General features: G+C 42.1%; 1 protein-coding gene across 1 annotated transcript; it reads left to right on the top strand.

Moving 5' to 3' along the window:
- The first annotated feature begins 16,404 nt into the window (after window positions 1-16,404).
- On the top strand, window positions 16,405-21,976 carry LOC120285216. The gene is made up of 4 exons (XM_044922835.1): window positions 16,405-16,637; window positions 17,155-17,293; window positions 17,426-19,340; window positions 21,939-21,976. Exons 1-4 carry the CDS (start codon window positions 16,405-16,407, stop codon window positions 21,974-21,976), a joined length of 2,325 nt encoding a protein of 774 aa, XP_044778770.1.
- The last annotated feature ends 528 nt before the right edge of the window (window positions 21,977-22,504 follow it).

Here is a 22,504-nt window from a genome sequence, read left to right as displayed (position 1 = left end):
CACGGGGGCAAAGTCACGCCCTCCATCCTAATCTTCCTAAGACGTCTTCACCTCTGGCATAATAGCCGGACTTACTGAGGACTCAGGAGAGTCGACGTTGCGCCTGGATAACACCCAGCCCAAGGAGACGACGCACATCAACCCTATACCACGGAGCCATCTGTAAAAGAGGACCACCGGACTATAGGACTTATTAAGTGGCGCCCAGCGTTTATTACGGACCTAGAGTATCTTAACAGGGTAGTTAAGAGAAGAAAATATGTAAGTTCAATGAGTGAATTTAATTCGGCAGTAAATAAAAAATAAAAAGCTAACAATTTGTTGCGTGCTTTTAGGAAGTTGAATTTCCGTTGCATACTTTTACCAAAGTGTTATTTACCGTTGCATACCCCAAGTTACTGTGAGCTATTGCTGCCCAAAGGAATGAATAATAAATAATAAATAGTAAATAAATTATTCCTTTGCGCAAGCCTGTTCTTTTGAAGGAAATTTTGTCGATTTCCATTTCTCGCGCACTTAGATAGTGAAATATATGTGCGAAGTGTCAACCAATGGTAAATGAGTTGGACGGCATATAGAGACACGACGAGTTTGATTTAGAGTCAGTAGGTTTTTGTCCGAATACTACAGATAGCCCTGCAGCCATGGACGCTGCACAGCTACAAGCTATTATAGCTGGAGCTGTTAACCAGGCTTTGACCGAACAGGAAAGCAGACTAAATCAAAAGTTCCAGGCACAGTTAGATGAAGTTAAAAAACAAATGCAGTGCTTGCGTGTGGAAGCACCACAAATAGAGGCATACCAGAAAATACAACCAGACCCTAGCATACCATGCGGAGTCAAGCTGGACATTGTGAAGATATTGCCAGATTTTTCGGGGGAGCAGGACGACTATGTGTCGTGGCGGCAGTCAGCCGTAGACGCATACGAAATCTTCAAACGGTATGAGGGTAGCGAGGCGCATTATCAGGCCGTCTCGATTATCAGAAACAAAATTAGGGGGTCAGCGAGAGGGCTACTAGTTGCCCATAACACAGTCTTAAATTTCGATGCTATTATTGCTCGACTAGATTGCACCTACGCGGACTAAACGTCGCTGCGTGTACTTCGGCAGGGACTTGAAACAGTTAGGCAAGGAGACCTTAGCCTAATGCAGTATTATGACGAGGTAGAAAAACGATTGACGTTAATAACAAACAAGATCGTTATGACTCACGAACCGGGTAGTGCTATTCTGTTTAACAATGAAGTTAGAGAGGATGCTCTCCACGCGTTCATTGCCGGTCTTAGGAAGCCCTTGAGGGCCATAGTCTTGCCGGCGCAGCCCAAGGATTTTCCCTCAGCTTTAGCCTTGGCTAGGGAATCCGAGGCTACCATAGATATGCCGCCAGATATCTGCCAGATATCTGCGTTCTTCCTTTTGGACGCACTGTCACCATTCGATGGTATTGTAGGGTTTGACCTCCTGGCTCAGGTGGGAGCAAAACTCGACGCAAAGAAAGGTACGATAAATTATGGTTCTGTTTCTGAGAAGCTTCAGCATCATAATTGCGATAATGTTGGGTGTGTCTGAGTTTGTCAAGCGAGAAATCGCAGACTTACTGCAGAAAGGCATCATCAGAACTTCAAAGTCGCCGTACAACAACCCAACTTGGGTTGTGGACAAAAAAGGCCACGATGAATTGGGGAACAAAAATAAGCGTTTGGTTATAGACTTTAAGAAACTTAACGAAAAGACCATCGCTGATAAGTACCCAATGCCAAACATCCCCATGATACTGGCGAACTTAGGAAAAGCTAAGTACTTTACGACGTTAGATCTAAAGTCCGGCTACCACCAGATATACTTGGCCGAACATGACCGTGAAAAGACCTCTTTTTCGGTAAGCGGCGGAAAGTATGAGTTTTGTCGGTTACCGTTCGGATTGAAGAATGCGGGAAGCATCTTCCAAAGAGCGATCGACGACGTCCTACGAGAGCAAATTGGCAAATCGTGCTATGTTTACGTAGATGACGTCATTATTTTTTCCGAAAACGAAAATGACCACGTCAAGCATATAGATTGGGTTTTAAAAAGCCTGTGCAATGCCAACATGAAGGTATCCAGCGAAAAGACACACTTCTTTAAGCAGAGTGTTGAATATCTGGGGTTCATTGTTACCAATGGAGGTGCAAAAACCGACCCAGAAAAGGTAAAGGCCATAAAGGAATACCCAGAGCCTACAAATTTGTATGAGCTAAGGTCGTTTCTGGGTTTGGCCAGTTATTACCGTTGCTTCGTGAAGGACTTTGCGGGGATCGCGAGGCCCTTGACGGACTTGCTGAAAGGAGTAAACGGCTCTATCAGCAAACACATGTCCAAGAAAACTCCTATCGAGCTCGGTGATTTGCAGAGAGATGCATTTGAGAGGCTGAGAAACGTCTTGGCTTCTGAAGATGTAATTCTCAGATACCCCGATTTTAGGAAGCCATTCGATCTAACGACGGATGCTTCTGCTAACGGTATTGGTGCGGTTTTATCGCAAGATAAAAGACCCATCACTATGATCTCCAGGACCCTAAAAGAAAGCGAGTCACACTACTCCACAAATGAAAGAGAGTTGTTGGCCATAGTGTGGGCCTTAGGCAAGTTACAGCACTGTCTCTACGGCACTCGCGATATAAATATTTATACGGACCATCAGCCGTTGACATTCGCGGTGTCCGATCGGAACCCAAACCCGAAGATAAAAAGATGGAAAGCGTACATTGATGACCATAACGCAAAAATCCACTACAAACCGGGAAAAGACAACCATGTGGCTGACGCTCTTTCTAGGCAGAACATCAATGCCCTACAAAATGAGCCTCAGTCAGACGCTGCGACTATTCACAGCGAACTGTCATTGACCTACACGGTCGAAACGACAGACCAACCGGTGAACTGCTTCAGAAATCAGATTGTTATAGAAGAAGCACGTTTCCGACTGAAGCGAAGCTTGGTATTGTTTCGTAGTAAAACTCGCCACTTAATCAATTTTACCGACAAAAGCACCATTTTAGAAATGCTGAAGGAGGTAGTAAACCCCGAAGTCGTGAATGCGATACACTGCGATCTGCCCACCCTGGCAAGTTTTCAACACGATTTAATTTCTCATTTCCCGGCTACGCAGTTTCGATACTGTAAGAATATGGTGATAGACGTTACCAATAGAAATGAGCAGTTGAAAATTATCACGACAGAACACAATCGTGCACACAGGGCGGCTCAGGAAAATACCAAGCAAGTACTGCGCGACTATTATTTCCCCAAAATGAGCAGCCTGGCAAAGGAAGTGGTCGCAAATTGCAGAATATGCACCAAGGCCAAATATGACAGGCACCCTAGAAAACAGGAGCTCGGGGAGACACCCATACCTAGCTATACCGGCGAAATGTTGCGCATTGATATTTTCTCAACCGATAAGAAGCAATTCTTAACATGCGTTGACAAATTCTCAAAGTTTGCAATAGTGCAACCAGTGCTGTCCAGAACAATAGTGGACGTCACGGGGCCCCTGCTTCAACTCGTAAATGTGTTCCCAAAAATCCGAACAATATATTGCGACAATGAAGCCGCCTTTAACTCTGAAACCGTCACCTCGCTACTTAAGAATAGCTACCACATTGACATTGTGAACGCGCCCCCTCTGCATAGCTCGTCAAACGGTCAAGTGGAACGGTTCCACAGCACCTTGACAGAAATCGCCAGGGGTCTTAAACTGGACAAGAAAATCAGCGATACGACAGAGTTAATCTTAAGGGCAACGGTAGAGTACAATAAGACCCTACATTCTGTCACTCAGGAGAAACCGGTCGAGATCCTCCACTCGGGTTCCGATGATCGCTGCCTAGGCGTTAGAGACAAGCTGATAAAGGCCCAGAAGAACAACATCGAAAGATGCAACCCAGCTAGACAAAACCGTGTTTTTGAGGTAGGAGACGAGGTTTTTGTCAAAAACAATAAAAGGCTTGGAAACAAACTGACACCATTGTGCACAGAACAAACAGTGCAGGCAGACCTAGGAACGTCTGTTTTTATTAAGGGGAGGGTGGTCCATAAGGACAACCTAAAATAGGTCCCCCCACTTTTAGTTAGCTTTAAGATATTCCTTATGTTTTTTTATTCGTCTTTAAATAGCAGCAACTAAACGTAGAGGGCGAGGAGGCAAATTTATATAAATTTCCAGTAGTAAGCCTGATTTAAGCTAATATGCCGTGGTCTCATTCTACGTTTGGTTTGCAGGTTCGCCCTCATAACACTCATCACCCTGGCAGTGGCAAGTGCTCGGATTACCGACTTTTCCCACGCCAACTACATTCCCGTCGTAGACGGAGATGTACTGGTGTTTGAGCATCGTAATTGCCTGAGGCATTCGAGCAACCTGTCTGATTATATTTACATGGTAGATGAAACAAAGAAATTGTCCGCTTCCTTTCCACAGTCGCATATGCGAAAGTTGTTAGACGTCGATACAGATCACCTTACTTATTGTCCGTTCTAAAAATACATCACCGTATCGCTAGAAGCTTAGACTTCTTAGGTACAGCTCTTAAGGTAGTTGCGGGAACTCCCGACGCCTCAGATTTTCTAAAGATCAAAATGACCGAAGCTCAGCTAGTGGATTCCAACTCCAGACAAATTAATATAAATTCCGAAACCCAAATACAAATAAACAAACTGACCGACACCGTGAAAAAAATTATGAAAGCCCGAAACAACGACTTGGTCGACACCCCGCATCTGTACGAGGCACTACTAGCGAGAAATAGAATGCTGACAACAGAGATCCAAAATTTAATTCTCACAATAACATTGGCTAAAGCTAACATAGTAAATCCCACAATCCTTAATCATGCCGATCTAAGCTCATTAATTGAACAAGACAATCAAATAGTTAGCTTATTAGAAGCCTCTAAGATTAGGGTTCTTCAGTCCGACAGCATTATTCACATACTAATAGCCTATCCTAGTGTGAAGGTCAGATGTAAGAAGGTTCTCGTATACCCAGTATCACATTACCAGACAATCCTGTGACTCGATGAAGACATCCTAGCAGAGTGCGAGGAAGACACCTTTTCGGTCACCGAGTGCATGGAGACCACGCACAGCACCTTCTGCGAGCGGTCTCGACGCGAAACCTGCGCCCGCTCACTCCATGCGGGAAATAAAGCCCAATGCCACACGCAATCCAGCCACCTTAGGGCAGTAATGCCTATAGATGACGGCATAGTCATCATCAACGAGGCAACAGCCCGCATCAGCACGGACGGCGGCCCAGAGGTGCTCGTCAAAGGAACACATCTTGTTACATTCGAACGATCAGCTATCATCAACGGATCGGAGTTCGTAAACTTCCGGAAAACAATAGACAAGCAGCCTGGCGTAGCAAGATCGTTAACAACTAAGAGCACAGACATTCATGTCAACAATACACAAACACTAAGTTACCACATATAAACAATGCTGACGCGCCCCAACGGAGTTCAGCGCTCTGCGCTACGAACGGTCAGCAACAGCAACTGGACACCCCTTATCCGGGGTACCAAGGTATGTTGCATAAATGCTGAGTCGGCTTGCCGACCATGGGTTTATGGCGTGATGCATTGGAGCCAGGGTAGATCCACACTTTTCATATTCTTTTGTATTCAGTTCTAAGCTTGCACTTTAACAATAAAGATCAGCTACTCCGGCACTTGGCCGTAAAATACCAATTGTTTTAATTGAACATTCTCGTTGAGCCAAAAGGCCATCGAAAGACCACGGGGGCAAAGTCACGCCCTCCATCCTAATCTTCCTAAGACGTCTTCACCTCTGGCATAATAGCCGGACTTACTGAGGACTCAGGAGAGTCGACGTTGCGCCTGGATAACACCCAGCCCAAGGAGACGACGCACATCAACCCTATAAAACGGAGCCATCTGTAAAAGAGGACCACCGGACTATAGGACTTATTAAGTTACACAACTTGGGCCTTCCCGGACGGGCCCCCAAAATTGTAGCAAGTTTACGTTATAGTGTTACTTTATTGTTCAATGACAATTGTTTATAGTACACTTTATATTGTTTAATGACAATAGTTCTTGCCTATGTAGTAGTTTTATAGTGTTACTTTATTGTTTAATGACAATTATTTATAGTACACTTTATATTGTGTAATGACAATAGTTCTTGCTTATTATTATTTAATTGTTTGATGACAATTGTGTAGCTCTAGTTACATAAGCATATAGCGCGATTGAAAAACTCGTGACTGCGCTCGTTTACCGTTCTACTCCAAATGCTTCTTTTGTTTTTTCCATTAATAAGCGTTGCCACTGCGCGTTACTCTCTTGCTCTCTGTTTCATCGTTCATTTTAGTTCCCTGATCTGGTTCATTTCCCACATAATTATTTCTTCATTTTTGCCAATTCCGCTCACTTATTTTTGCTACTGCCGAACTAAAATTTTGAAAAAATAAATGCCGAAACCACCCTTGCCAAGAAGAAACATACCCCAATTGGCCTATATGCCGCAAACTCCTCGGTGGGTTCATAACCCACCACAGCAACAACAGCAATATTACAGAAGTAGTAACCAACCACAGGGAAACCACTTTTCGGCACCCCCTCAAAGTCCCAAGTGCAGGCAAGACGCATAAACTACATGAACAGACCTTTTAACGACACCATAACTAAAAGACCATTGGCACAGCAGACATTTGGACAGACTGACAAAAGACAAAGGAACTTCCATGTGACAACTGGGGACGAACAGCAATACCTGGAAAACGCAGAACAATATGTGTCTGAAGTTGAGGAAGTATCAGCTTCCGAACATAGTGAGGCACAAGAATACAACAACGAACCATTGGAATCCGACTTCGTTGATCTTAATTTTTTAGAGTAACATACTCCTCCTTACAGTACATAAACTGCAGAATCGGTGAGCGAGGAATGATCAAAATGCTTATAGACACAGGCTCCAATAAAAATTACATACACCCAAAATATGCAACAAATCCAAAAAAAAATAAAAAACCTTTCCATGTAAGATCTGTTGCTGGCACCGTTTTAGTGACTCACCACGTAATAGCCAACCCGTTCGGGTTCAAAAACAGTTATCTCAAATTTTTCCTTTTGCCAGCACTCGAGTCCTTTGAGGCGCTAATAGGAAATGACACAATAAGAGAAATAGGAATAGACATATTTTCAAGGGATTCATAATGATAGCAAACAAACTAAAAATTAAATTAAATCAACAACCCACACGAGAAGTAAACAATCTCCAACTAGAACACGCCAATAACATTCAAAAACCAATCATGAAAAAGATCTGCTCAGAATTCCAAAAACTCTTCAGCGACCCAAACGAGAAATTAACGTTTACAACAAAAGTGGTAGCAACGATTAGAGGTACTAACACCGACCCTATTTATTGAAGACACTATTCTTATCCAGAAGCACTCAGGAAAGAAGTAGGAAAACAACTACAGGAGTTACTCGAAAATGGAGTCATAAGACCATCACGATCGCCCTACAACTCTCCGATATGGATCGTACCTAAGAAGGTAGATGTATCGGGCCAAAAAAAATTCAGAATGGTGATTGATTATAGGAAGTTGAATATGGCCACCATTCCCGATAGGTACCCGATCTCAGACATTAATTTTATCCTTGCACAGTTAGAAAAAAAAAAGGTTATTTTCCGTTATAGATTTAAAAAGCGGTTTCCATCAGATTCCCTTAAGGAAATCCGACATAGAGAAAACTGCTTTTTCAGTGAATCAGGGTAAATATGAGTTTACGAGATTACCATTTGGGATCAAAAACGCCCAAAAACGTCTATCGTCATCATCATATTTAGCAAAACAGAAGAACAGCATGCAAGCGACATTAGTAAAATTTTCCGAACTTTAGAAGAGGCAAATATGAAGTTTCAGTTGGACAAGTGCGAATTTTTAAAAAAGGAGGTAGAATTCCTGGGATTTTTGATAGCGGACGGTGGAATTAAAACAAGTCCAGAAAAAGTAAGAGCTAGCGCAGAATTCCCTACTCCCAAGACACTTAAATACCTTCGATCCTTTTTGGGACTTTCAGGATTTTATCAACGTTTCATAAAAGACTACGCAAAACTGGCTAAACCCCTTTCAGCCCTTTTAAGAGGGGAGGAGGGCCGAGGCCGAATCTCCAAGACTGCTTCAAGCTAAACTCTAATAAGGCTCGATAAAAATGCAATGGACGCTTTTATGAAGCTAAAGAAAACTCTTGCATCTGAGGAAGTTATGTTAATTCACGCTGACTTTAAAAAGGAATTCCAACTGACAACAGACGCCTCAGACTATGCGATAGGAGCAGTATTGTCCCAAGAAGATTGTTCACGCCAGAAGGGCGCAAACAGTTGAGCGGCAGTGTAAGCGGCCAATGCTTGTACTCAAAGCTCCTCCACGGCTCGCAAGCACCGCTGCTCGCGCTCTCCTTCTCTCCTCTCGCTCTCCTCTCTTCCCGCAAGGTATTCACCACACCGCGGTCCCGCAGTATTTCCAATGTTAGTTTTAAGGCAGTCTTAATTTACAAGTGCGAGAATAAAGTGCAAAATTTGAAGTCGATCCCGGGCGTTTAATTTCTGGAGGAATCAGCCGCAGCAGCCGCAACAACAAGCATTTCCGCCCACTTCATTTCATGGTCCTTCGAGCCGGATTCTTCCTGATCCTGCCAGCGCTCCTTGCGGAAAAATCAAGATAAGTACGGCTTTAAATCCTATTCCGTCCGTGGTCGCCATTTTCGTTTTTCCAACGGCGTTCATTCTTTCCGTCCATCCGTATCAAGTGAAAAGTGAAAATATATAAGTACATGCGCCCAGCCACCGTGATTACTTCTTTTTTTTTAAGTGCATAAACAAGCACTTTGCCAATACCGGCCCCCTAATTCGTCTCACGGTGATCCGCTGGTATCCAAGCGCACATACATATATATATATACATTTTGTTTTTTTTAAAACACTGTCCAAAATTCACTATCATCGTCCGCTGCTAAACTGCTGTTTTTTGCCTCAATAAAATATACAAACCACAAATTCAACTAAATTAAATCAAATATACATATATATACGTAGAGTAAAAGGGTATACTGGATTTGTTTAAAAGTGTGTAATAGGTAGATGGAGGTCTTTCCCACCCTATAAAATAAATATATATTCGCTAGTCAAATCAGTTTGGCCATCTTTATCTGTTCACATAAACGCTGTGATTTCGGAAACTGCAAAAGCTTAAAGATAAGGATTAAGCATGGAGATTATGGAGATGTGGACGCAGTGCAAGTTTGTTTCAGAATTTAATACAGCCCAAAACTGTTACGATTTTGTTTCATTTCAATTTTAGTTTGTCAATTTCTATTTACATGCCAAAACAACGTTCTCCCTGTTTTTTTTCTTGAAAAAGAGTCTTAAATGCAGTGGAACTTACAAAATATTTAAATTACTTATTGATACAGTATCAAACAAGCTCAATTAGTAGTTTTAAAAAATTTCCCAAAACCTGTGTTGAGGAAAACGCAACTAATTTAGCTGTTTTGAAGACCTGTGCATTGTTCCGGTATGTGTGTTTCTGTATAGAGTATCAACACTTACTCAATGTAGTTAACGTGATTGAATTAAAATCAGATAATTCTACTTAAAGAATACTTTGATTTTAAAAAGGCAAATTAAAAAAGAAAAATGTTCCGTAATAGTGTTTTAACCCCAATAGCTTCTACATTATGATGCGGGTCCACCCCCTTAACTGCAATAGAAATTAAAAAGTCGAATCCAATTATTTACATAATGACTTACGAAACCACTTAGAAAGGTTCCTTAACTATGCGCGGATGTCTATGTCGAATTTGGATTATATTTTAAATAAAATTAGTAGTCGTTTGACGAAGAAATTATAGAATTATTATAAAATATAATAATATTATAGTTAATAACATATTTAACAACAAGCACAGAATGGAACAAAACAAAACGAAAAACGTGTCTTTTGAAAACATATGGTAATTAAAGTACAGAATATTCTGTACTTGGTTTATCGCTCGTTCCCTTCGCTTCTCGCGCGCACTCTCCTTAAAGGAAGTTTAAACGAAAAAAGATAACGTTATAGTCGAAAACCCCATCTATCAGATACCACTCTCTCTGCGAGGGTATGCATGCAGCGGCCGTTATTTTATTTCTCAATGCTCCGCGAGCGGATAATGGTAAATTTTGGTCTTCAGAAAAAAAGTGGCTGCACAGCGCAAAACAAATGTATGGCCGTTACGCATCTTGTTATTCTAATGTGTTTGATATTCTCTACAAGGAGCTGTGTTCGGAAAAATCGAATTTTTCCAATTTGAAAGCTGGAATCGTTTGCGCATTTTTGCCCACCAATTAGTTCTTTTTTCCCACGTCCAGTTTTCGAGAGTAAAGGAATATACTAGATTCATTGAAAATTATGTAACAGACAGAAGGAAGCGATTCCGACCATAAAAGTATATATATTATTGATCAGGATCAATAGCCGAGTCGATCTAGCCATGTCCGTCTGTCCGTAAGAACGTCAAGATCCCAGGAACTGTAAAACCTATAAAATTGAGATTATAAATGCAGTTTCCAGATACAGACGCAGCGCCAGTTGGTTGACTCATGTTGCCACGCCTACTCTAAAGCCCACAAACCCCACAAAACTGGCACGCCAACACAGAAAAAATGTTTTGCCATTTTTTAGTCTTAAAAATTTCTATAGATTTGCAAAAAAAAAAACTTTTTGCCACGCCCATTCTACCGCCCTAATACTGCCCAAAACATCCACGCGCAAAACTTTGTTTTAATATACATACATATTTACGCACACACATCGAAAAAAAATAAAAACATGTGGAAAAAAATTTAAACAATATATGGCGAAGTTTTCTTTGAGTGGGTGGCTGTTGGAACTTAACATGTTTGTATGTATGTAGATTTTCTTACACTGCCAGACGCTATATTTTTTATATTCATAGTAAGAAAAGCAAACGACGAAAGGGATAAAAGCAGGAAGAGGAGCGTTTTTGTTGGTTTATTATGTTTCTGTTCAGCCGCATTAAACATGTATGTACATATTTCAATCCTTGTTATTAATTATTATATTTTTAAGTTGTTATTATTATTATTGTCTTGAAGATGATCGTCTACCATTTTTTTAATGGTTTAACAAACGTTTTGGGCACACGCTTTATTTTCTGAGTAGGCCGAGCTTGCCATTAATGTCTTATATTTTCTAAGCTATAGCTTTTTCTCTAAATTCTAAATGGTAGGCAAACGATGTTATTGTGATTAAAAAGAAATGTGAAAAAACCAACTTTTTGATTTTCCAGCATTTTTAAATCTTTTTGAAATTTACATTCGAAAACTGGATGTGGGCAAAAAGAAATTGGTAGACAAACGATTTCAGCATTAAAATGTCAAAAATTTGATTTATCCGAATACAGCTTATTTAAGCTTTAGCTATTGGCTCGATTTAAATAAGGCGATCAATACTTACTTCTTATATCATTGGAGAGGGTTTTTTGATTTTTTTAAACGCAGTTTACATTTTCCACAATATTTATATGATATAAAGTATATACATATATTATTCATCAATATGAACAAGCGAATCGAAATATTTATTCTCGTCCGACCGTTTCTAATCAAACTAGCCTCTCAGTTTTAAAGCTTTGTTCATTAGACTTGTCCAAACCTAAAAACCAAAATATTCAGCTAGTTGGCCACCTTCAGTGTTTTAAAGTGTTAAAGTAGAAAATTAGACCTGGTTGGGGCCGGTGAAGAAATGATAAATTGTTTTTTCAAAAACAAGTCATTTAAAAACATTCCCTGACTCCCAAAGTAAATAGTAAACTCTTCGCCCTTTCTGTTAAAAAGAAACTATAACCCTTGAAAAAGTTATTGAAAAAAAACTCTGCATGCTTATAAAAAAAAACAAAATTTTGTTCTGTAATGGGAATTTATTTTAAAAGATGCTCATAACGCTTAAGTCCGTCTTGCAAAAGTATTTGATACACTGTGCGTGTCAAAAATTGTTTAATTTGTACCATTTTAATGATTTTTAAAGGACAGTATTTTTGCTAAGCCATTTTTTTCTGCTTGCTGCATCATTATTTGGTCCTGGCATATATCCATCTCTTCTGCACTTCCTTTACCTAAGTAGTCCTATAGTTGCGGAGGTCAACTATAGGATTTCTCTTGTTTTTATATTTTTCGGTTACATATTAAAGGTTTATAGCATTTGTTGCCAAACACGGTCCGATCCAACTTATGTACACTGCGTATCATCAGATTAGCGCCCCCTACATCGCTCCGTTTCTTCTGATATTTTGTATTTTGCCATTGCACAAAAATCGATCAATGTAATTGTTTTTGTTCGCTGATATACCCTCTCTCTTTAAGGATAAAAAAGAGGTCCTGAGAAGAACCGTTATCTTTTTTATTATAGTTTGTTTAACTTTCGGAGAAAAATTTAACACGTATTTTTCATCACCAGATTAGAAAAAACTATAGAGATGGCAATAACATTGTCTTTAACGCGGCAGATCGCTGGTCCATACGTCGAATACCTTGCAGTTCCCACGACTCCTCAGCCAAAATTCGAGAAAAAAGTGGTGAAAGCCCAAGCAAATTGTTGATTTAAAGGGTGATTAAGAAAGCTAAACATTTAAAACACGAATAACTAAAAAAGTAAGATAAAAATAACTAAAATAAGTACGACTGATTTTTTCTAGAGCTCATATGACCTGGTCTAAGGAGTGGCATTATGTTGTATTTTCGGACGAGCAGAAATTTATCTGGAGGAATCAAACGGTAATAGTCATTACTATCATGATTTGCGTAAAGAGAAGCAGATTATGGATCGCTTTTACAGTCGGGTGACACCTCCATGGTATGTGGCGCAGTGTCATATTACGGCCCCTGTGAATTTCAGTTTTTAACACCAAAAATGAACGCGAAAGATTATAATTGTGTATTAAAAACTGCATTTCCCTACTTTAAAAACGTTTAAGGAAATCTAGAATGGCATTTTCCGCACGTCAAGGCCCCAATCCACACTGGACGTTCGGTAAAAACATGGATTCAAAGCGAAAATGTAAAAGTTTTGAAATGGCCACCATACTCCCAGGACCTTAATACAATGGAAAAAGTGTGGGGATGGTTGGCTGGGAAGGTATACGAGGGTGGTAAACTCAAGAGGAATCGATCACTGGAATAAAACTCGGTTGGTCTACGATACTTTGGATTACCTCCAAAACTTATGATTCACTTTCCAGATGAACGTGTGAAGTCCTTGAAAACAAAGGAGGATCAACTATTAATAATTTAATTCTAATTTGAATATTTGAGTGTTAATCATCTAATTTTTTCGAAATGAATCGAAAAAACTTTAATTATCCTGATGACCCAATTTTTATTTACCCAATAATGGATTGTTTTTTTTTTTACTTAAATAAAAATCTATAAACAACAAACTGCAGCCCATATAAACTTTTCATTCATAGAATTGTTCAACTTTTATTGGAAAAATTTTTCCAAAGCTCTCGCTTAAACAGTTTTCTAATTATCTCACATCAAAGATTTTTGATCAAGGGACGCTAACCTTGTGACGCGCAGTGTATGTACATATATTCAGCAAAATTTTACATACACATAAATATACATATCCATACATATCCATTGACATACATATATTCCAATAAAATTCACATCTACATACATATATAAGAATCTCTCCATAGATTTAACCAATTTAATACACAAATAAAATATATTACCAAACAATAATAAATAATATCGAACCCGAACTGAGAACAAATTTTATCTCTTGGCTCAAAATAAAACACAAATCTCATAAAATAAAACCTGACTTTTTTCTTCCGAGATTACATAGGTATGTTTCTCCATACATAAATAAATATTGCAAGTCCCCTATTAAACTCCAAATAATACATACATACATACACACAGTCGCGACTTACATAGGCTTGCCAAGTGCAAGTTCTTTCGTCTCCTCTTTCTTCTTTATTGCCCTGACAAAAAACTAGAATCGAAACATAAAATAAAATAAATAAGTCCGACGACAAAATTTAAGAAAAAACTGACCCGATTATTTAATAATTATTTAAGCCAAATAATAATTTTTTACAAGCTATTTCTGGCTCCTATTTCTGGTTCCTAAATTAAAATAATAAAATTGTCGCGATTTTTTCGTTGTGGTCCTAAATCCGATAGCTATTTTTTTATAAATTCAAGTTTATAGCTATTTTCTATATATTAGCTATTTTTTTTTCGGGATTTACAGTCGGTAGCGATTTTTTATAAATCCTTGGCTATTATCCAGACTCCAGCTGGTAGCTATTTTTTAGCTATTTTTCCAGAAATTGCAATTCATAGTTTTTTTTATAAATTTGAGCTATTGTTTTTCTAGACTCCAATACGGCTATATCTTCTTGTGGACTTCACTCTAGCTGTTGTTTTTTTTTTGTGAATCCTCCTAGCTATTTTTTCACACTGAATTTTAGCTATATTGTGCTTCATTTAAGCTTTTTTCCAGTTGATTGAAGATCTATTGGGGCCTTATTTCACAAAAATTGGGTTTTTTTTTTCTTTCGTGATCCAATCCCCAGATACCAATTGCAACTTTCTCCCGAATTCCGACGGGATCCTTTGTCCATCCAGATTTGGGTGCCCTCTGTGTCTGGTTCTTTTTCAATTCCACATTTTTTGCGTGCAGGCCTTCTTGACTTCCTTCTCCTAGGGCATAGCTGAGCATGCCCCTAGAGGGAGACAAGAAAAAGACACCCGCACCTGGAAAAGAACAAAAGTTCAACCCGCAATCTCCGCTATCCACTCGCGGTAAGCCAGCACCCAAGTCCGTTAGTCCCAGGGTCAAAACCGCGACTCCCACTCCGAAAGCAAAGGTTTTGCCATCGACCAGTTCGAAGACAACTCCTAGGTTGGTCATTTCCCGACCAGTGACGCGAGCGTCTAGTGAGTCTTCTCTATCGAGAAAATCCGAGAGTCCCTCCGCTGTCGGGACTGATTTCCTCCGCGTCACACGCTCTACCACAAAGAAAATGGCATCCTCTGAGCAGCCAACGCCCGCAAACGCAGCGTTGCATAAATTCATCGCCGTCAGCAATCGCGTAAGCCTTTTCGAAGCAAAGATCAACACTCCTGATCAAGCCTCTCCGTCCCTACACACGTTACAAGTGGGACAAAGTGGAAAGAGAGTACGAAACATGCTCTGACCTAATGGCCCAAGAAGGATCCCTCGACACAGTGCCTATTCTCCAGGCCAAATATGACTACTGCTACTCAGTATACGAGTCATATGCAGCACAAATTGGCGAAACAATCGACAGAGCAACGCCTCAAGTCGCGCAAGCACCCTCTCAGCCGCTAATTTCGTCCGGCTGCCGCTTACCTCCATGCGACACGGAAGTCTTCGATGGCGACTACCTCCGATGGCCCACTTTCCGGGACCTATTCACGGCAATTTACGTAAACAACCCCAGGCTGACTCCGGTCGAGAAGCTATTCCATCTCCTCACGAAAACAAGTGGCGAAGCAAAAGCCATCGTGGCGAAATCTCCTCTCACGAATGATGGTTTTGCTTCGGCGTTGGAGGCGCTGCGAGATCGGTTCCAAAACAAGCGACTTTTAGTCAACAGCCAGCTCAAGCTCCTTTTTAACTTGAGTTCAATTTCGCAAGAATCTGGTCATGCTTTAAAAGAGCTACAATCCACGATTCAGGGGTGTTTAACAGCACTAGCGCGTTCCCAGGTATCCACAGAAAACTGGGATTGTCTCTTGGTTTTCCTTTGCGCGAGCAGACTGCCCAAGCAGACCCTGTCCTTATGGGAACAGTCGCTAACTACCAAATCCGAGATCCCAGCTTGGGAAGAAATGAATGCCTTCCTGAGCGAAAGGTATCGGACATTGGAAGCCATCGATGATATGAAGCCGACTCAGGCAGTTCCAAAAAGGCTTCAATCCTTCGAGACAAAGGTCAGCACCAAACAGAAAGGGTGTGACTTATGTTATAAGGAGAACCATCCGGTAAGATTGTGCCCGCGTTTTCTTCAAATGTCTGTTGACTCGCGCTCCGGCTATATAAAAAAGAAGCAGCTATGTCTGAATTGTTTTGCCAGAGGTCACCAGCTACGTGACTGCACAAGCACACACAGCTGCTTTACATGTAAGGGCACGCAGCCCCCCAAATTCCGAAAATGCGAGTTCCTCAACCTCGCCCCCTACACAGCAACCTCCGAGACCCTCTAGCAGAAATGCATCGGCAAGCACCTCAGCGGTGCAAACTTTTTTCGCGTCCGGCACTTCAGCCGTCCTACTGAGCACAGCGATGATTGACGTGTGCCATTTGGGGACGAACTACCGAGCCCGAGCCTTAATCGACTCGGGATCCGAGGCGACGTTCATTTCAGAACGCCTGTTCAACATCATCAAGTTGCCATTCCGCAACACCCAGACCCAAGTCTCCGGGTTAAATCATTCGGTCTCCGCGAAATCCTCGAAGCTGTGTCACTTCGGGATTCGCTCTCCTACTCAGCCAGGTCTACAGTTAGACACTGAAGCGTACGTCCTTCCGGAGCTCTCAGGCAAACTGCCCTCCTATCCGATCCCTCGGAATTCTTTGAAGGACCCCCCGCACTCCGCTGGGCAGATCCTACCTTTTTTGAGAGCTCTCAAATTGATGTACTGATCGGGCCTGACATTCTACCATCCATAATGATGGATGACACCCGACAAAATATTTGCGGCTCGCTCCTGGCCAAGAAACTATTTTCGGGTGGGTGCTAACGGGGACGATTTCCAAGGGTAAGCCGAAACGGGTCGCATCCTTCACGACCCAGGTGCACCAAATAGGCGACCCTGATTCGCTCGATACGCTTCTCAGTAAGTTCTGGGAGGTGGAGGATCCACCAGTAAAGATGGTAAAAGAGTCGGACTCCTATTGTGAAAGGAACTTCCTCCAAACAACAACAAAAGACGCAAGCGGGAGGTACGTGGTGACGCTCCCGTTCCGGGACCCTGAGAATACCGGATCCGATTTAGGATATTCAAGGTCCATTGCGTTATCTCAGTTTCTTAGAAACGAAAATCGTTTAAAAAGAGACTTTCCCTTAAAAGAGCAATATGACAGCGTGATCCAGGAGTACCTGGATCTGGCTCATATGAAAGAAGTTCCGCCGACTCACAATTCTCCCTCGTATCATCTTCCTCATCACGCGGTAGTTAAGCCCGAAAGCACCACTACAAAGCTTCGCGTTGTATTCAACGCTTCAAGTCCGTCGGCAAATGGGACCAGCTTAAATGATATCCTTCATGCTGGTCCAGTCCTACAATCCGATCTAACGATCCAGGTCCTGAAATGGCGTTATTTTCAATACGTCTTCAGTGCAGACATTACGAAAATGTATCGTCAGATCTGGGTCGATCCAAAACATACCCCGTTTCAAAGAATTCTGTTCCGAAACAAGGAAGGAGATATCCTAGACTTTGAACTAAAAACAGTTACCTTCGGGGTCAACTGCGCCCCCTTCCTCGCCATTCGAGTCTTGCAACAGCTGGCAGAGGATATCCAAGTGCCATTTCCAAATGCCAGCCGCATCATCCAGCAGCACATGTACGTCGACGACGTTCTGGCAGGGGCGAATTCCGTAAACGAAGCCCAAAGTTCAATTCGAGAGTTGCAAGCAGCCCTAAGTGCCCCCGGGTTTCCGCTAAGAAAGTGGACCTCAAACAACAAAAGCGTCCTTAAAGACGTCCCGGCCGAACACCTCCTTCGTAGCGAGTTCCTCGACATCGATGCCGAAAGCACGGCCAAGACGCTCGGTATTTGGTGGAGGGCAAAGTCCGACGAATTCTATTTCGTTCCCCCCGACATAGTTGTGGAATCCTCCTATACAAAGCGAGAAGTTTTGTCCCAAATCGCTAGGTTGTTCGATCCTGCCGGGTGGCTCGCGCCGTTCATAATCCGTTCAAAAATGTTCATGCAGGAGATTTGGTTGCAAAACTTAGGCTGGGACGATAAGCTTCCCACTGAAATGAGTCAGCGGTGGCAATCGTTTTTAGACGAGTATTCCGACCTCAACCAGATCCGCGTTCCGAGATGGATCTGGTACCAGCCTGAGGTAATCATAGAGCACCATGGTTTCTGTGACGCGTCTCAGAGAGCCTATGGAGCGGCTATATACATCCGCGTCGAGATGGGGCAAAAGATCCTGACTCGCCTGCTTACAGCCAAAACGCGAGTGGCCCCGGTAAAAACCGTCTCCCTTCCTCGGCTAGAGCTCTGTGGTGCCGTGCTGTTAACCGAAATGGTGACAGCAATCCTTCCGCACATGCCCTCCGCCAGTTCAGATATCCGCTGCTGGACAGATTCCACAATCGTCTTAGCCTGGCTACGAAAGCCTGCGTACAACTGGACCACATTTGTGGCCAACAGAGTTGCCAAGATCACGCAGGCGACGCCAGTCGACTGTTGGGCACACGTTCGCTCAGAACAAAACTCCGCCGATCTAGCCAGTCGAGGCGTATCCCTACATGAATTGGCAGAAAACCATCTCTGGTGGCACGGACCAGAGTGGCTGCAAGGGCCACGGGAGCTATGGCCAGCACAAAGCGACACTCTTCCAGTGATAGAGCTAGACCAGCGCGCGGTCAAAGTGCATTTTGTCAAGGCCCCGTCCATCGACTTTCTCGAACGTTTCTCCAAATTGGACAAGGCCCTTCGAGTTCTGGTCTATGTTCAACGCTTCCTTAAACGCTGCCGCAAAGGTTCGTTCTTGCCCAGTTCACGACCTACAAGTGAAGAGATCCGAGAGGCAGAACGAACTCTGACCTCCATTGCGCAGCGCAGAGCATATGGCCAAGAGCTTCAGCATCTGACCGAGAAAAGGCCTCTTCCAGTGTCAAGTCCTTTGGTGAATTTGTTCCCGTTCATTGACCAACACGGCCTTTTAAGGGCGTGCGGCCGTCTCACTGCCTCCAAAACCCTGCAATATGATGAACGTCATCCGATTATTCTCCCCTATGACTGTAGACTGTCGCGCCTCATCGTCCAATTTACTCACCAGATTACTCTTCATGGCGGTAGTCAATTGATCGTACGCCTGATCCGATCGAAGTATTGGATTCCTAAAATCAAGAATCTGGTGAAGGCTGCGGTCAATCCGTTTAAGATTTGCACGATTTACAAGAAGAGACTCCAAACACAGCTGATGGGCGATTTCCCGACAGATAGAGTCTCCTTCTCGAGGGCGTTCACCTACACGGGTATCGACTATGCCGGCCCTTTCGAAATAAAAAATTATACAGGGAGAGCGTGTCTCATAACGAAGGGATATGTTTGTGTGTTTGTGTGCTTTTCCACGAAGGCTATCCATTTGGAACCCACTTCCGATCTAACAACCGAGAAATTTCTAGCGGCCTTTGCTCGTTTCGTAGCGAGGCGCGGTTGTCCTCAGCGGGTCCATTCGGATAATGGTAAGACCTTTGTGGGGGCGGCAACTGTGATTTCCAGGGACTTTCTCCAAGCTATCAAAGAGTCCGTGACTGATGCATATAGCCATCAGGGACTCGTATGGCGGTTCATCCCACCAGGAGCTCCACATATGGGGGGTTTGTGGGAAGCAGGGGTGAAAAGCTTCAAAACCCTGTTCTTTAAATCGACGTCAGTCCGCAAATATACATTTGAGGAGCTGGCGACGCTTCTCGCTAAGATTGAGGCTTGCCTCAACTCTAGACCCCTCTCCCCTATGTCCGAAGATCCCTCAGATTTGTTGGCCCTCACACCAGGCCATTTCCTTATTGGAGGGCCGTTGCTTTCCACGGCGGAACCCGAGATAAAGGGCGAAGCCAAGTCGATAATAAATCGATGGCAACACCTCAAGGCACAACATCAGCAGTTTAGTGCACGGTGGAAAGAGGAGAATCTTAAAGAACTCCATAAACGAAACAAATGGCAATTTCCGACCAGGAACCTCCAAGCCGACGATATGGTAGTTGTCAAGGAGGACAATCTACCATCGAACGAATGGCGGCTCGGCAGAATTGTTTCTGCCTTTCCAGGAGCCGACGATCGCATTCGAGTCGTTGAGATCCGTACGTCTCGCGGCACCATAAAACGCCCTGTCCACAAAGGGGGGGGTGTAGAATGTTCACGCCAGAAGGGCGCAAAGAGTTGAGCGGCAGTGTAAGCGGCCAATGCTTGTACTCAAAGCTCCTCCACGGCTCGCAAGCACCGCTGCTCGCGCTCTCCTTCTCTCCTCTCGCTCTCCTCCCTTCCCGCAAGGTATTCACCACTCCGCGGTCCCGCGGTATTTCCAATATTAGTTTTAAGGCAGTCTTAATTTACAAGTGCGAGAATAAAGTGCAAAATTTGAAGTCGATCCCGGGCGTTTAATTTCTGGAGGAATCTGCCGCAGCAGCCGCAACAACAAGCATTTCCGCCCACTTCAAAGATAAACCCATAATGTTTATTTCAAGAACTCTGAGTAAAGCCGAGGAGCAAACAAAAAGGAGATGCTTGCCATCATATGGGCGGTACAGACACTTCGCAATTACCTTTACGGTTCCACTAATGTAAAGATTTTCACAGACCACGAATCACTCACGTATGCCACAAGTCCCAAAAGTAGGAATGACCAAATGAAGCGCTGGAAAGCAATCCTTGAAGAATATAATCATGAACTTTTACACAAGCCAGGGAAATCAAACGTAGTAGCAGACGCATTAAGTAGACCACCCATTCACACAAACGTCTTCAAGAATCAAATAATACTGAAAATAGGAAACCAGGCCTCTTATAAAAAACCATAGAGGAACCCTTATTCGATTTTGGAAAACTTGTTGATATCTTAAAAAAACGACTAAACCCTTCTGTTATAAATGGACTTCACTCGGACGAACGCACTTTAGGCCTCCTACAAGAAGTATACCCGCAGCATTTTAGTAAATTCAGGACCAGATTTGCATCAAAAATGGTAACTGACCTAACGAAAACAAAAGAGCTCATCGTAGTGCAAAAGAAAATAAACAGCAAATATTAGAAAACTTCTATTTCCCACAAATTAGAGCTAAAATTGAGAAAATCGTAAAAGAATGCAGCGTCTGTAAAGAACACAAATACGAGAGACATCCGAATAAGCCCGAAATACAGAGAACACCTATACCCCAATATCCAGGTCATATTGTCCATATCGACCTGTACTTGACCTGTAAATAAGTTGTCCTAACCGCGATTGAAAAGTTTTCTAAATATGCGCAAGCGAAAATCGTAAAGTCCAGGGCGACCCAACATGTGAAACAACCTCTAGAGGAAGTACTAAGGAATTTTGGTATACCAAAAATCGTGGTAATAGATAACGAAAAATCGCTAAGTTCAGGTCCAATAATGAGAATGATGCAGGAGAAATATAATATAGAAGTGTTCAAAACTCCACCCTACCATAGCGCGGCAAACGGATAAATCGAACGTTTTCATTCAACCTTAACTGAAATCATGAGATGTCAAAAGGCAGAAAAACTACATAGTTCCATAAAATAAAATAAATTTTTTTTATTTTTTGGTAGGAAAGTAGCAAATTATCCTAACCTACAACAAGCAGAAAGACAAGAAACCATTGAAAAACTTATAAATAAACAGGAGAAAGATTTAGAATTCCACAACGAAACAAAAGACTTTGTAAAAACCTATAAGGCAGGCGACGAAATTTACGTCAAGAACAACAAAGATTGGGAACCAAGCTGTCATCTAGATACAAGAAAGAAATAGTAAAAGAGGACAGGAACACAACTGTTTTGACAGAAACAGGAAGATTTATTTACAAAGGACTAATACGAAACTAAAACTTCATTAAGAGGTTCTTACAGGTTCCTACTGGCTGCATGCACAGCTGAAGTACAAATAATTGATTACACCAATTCCGAAATAGTACCGTTGACGACTGGACTAGCAAAAGTACAGACAGGAACGTTTCGATTAATTCACGTGATTGATCTAGAACAATACCAGAACACTCTTGAAAAACTTTACGTCACAGCAAAAACCAAACTAAAATCATATGACCCAATACTACCTTTTATCATTGAGGAAGTTAAGAAATCCCAAACATTAATCGGCAATCTAAGAGTTAAGCATAAGAAGAAAAGGCATATCGAAATGTTAGGTAGCGCATGGAAATGGTTAGCGGGATCTCCAGATAGCAGGGATTTCGATATAATACAGGAGAAGATTAATGGAGTATTGACAAATAATAATAACCAAGTTATTTAAAAATAACTTAGAAATAATAGAAAAGATAAATAACATTACTCAGGCTACCAATAGCATTACCAACAGTCTAAAATATGAGGGAAATGCGCAAAGAGACATGAGTACCACCATTATGTTCCAGACCCAAATGCTGAAGGAAGAAATGCTGAATCTCAACCATGCG

The sequence above is a fragment of the Drosophila simulans genome, chromosome 2L (genome assembly GCF_016746395.2).
Source record: "Drosophila simulans strain w501 chromosome 2L, Prin_Dsim_3.1, whole genome shotgun sequence".
Classification (NCBI taxonomy): domain Eukaryota; kingdom Metazoa; phylum Arthropoda; class Insecta; order Diptera; family Drosophilidae; genus Drosophila; species Drosophila simulans.
Note: the sequence above shows the minus strand (reverse complement) of the source record. Positions and strands in the feature narration are given on the sequence as shown.

What these genes read in the sequence shown, in the direction of transcription:
- LOC120285216 (XM_044922835.1), top strand. Translation starts at nt 16,405, where the DNA reads ATGATTGACGTGTGCCATTTGGGGACGAACTACCGAGCCCGAGCCTTA. An exon ending in CTACAGTTAGACACTGAAGC is followed by an intron (nt 16,638 to 17,154) that starts GTACGTCCTTCC and finishes TCAGTTTCTTAG; the next exon opens with AAACGAAAATCGTTTAAAAA. An exon ending in GAGGGCGTTCACCTACACGG is followed by an intron (nt 19,341 to 21,938) that starts GTATCGACTATG and finishes AGGTTCTTACAG; the next exon opens with GTTCCTACTGGCTGCATGCA.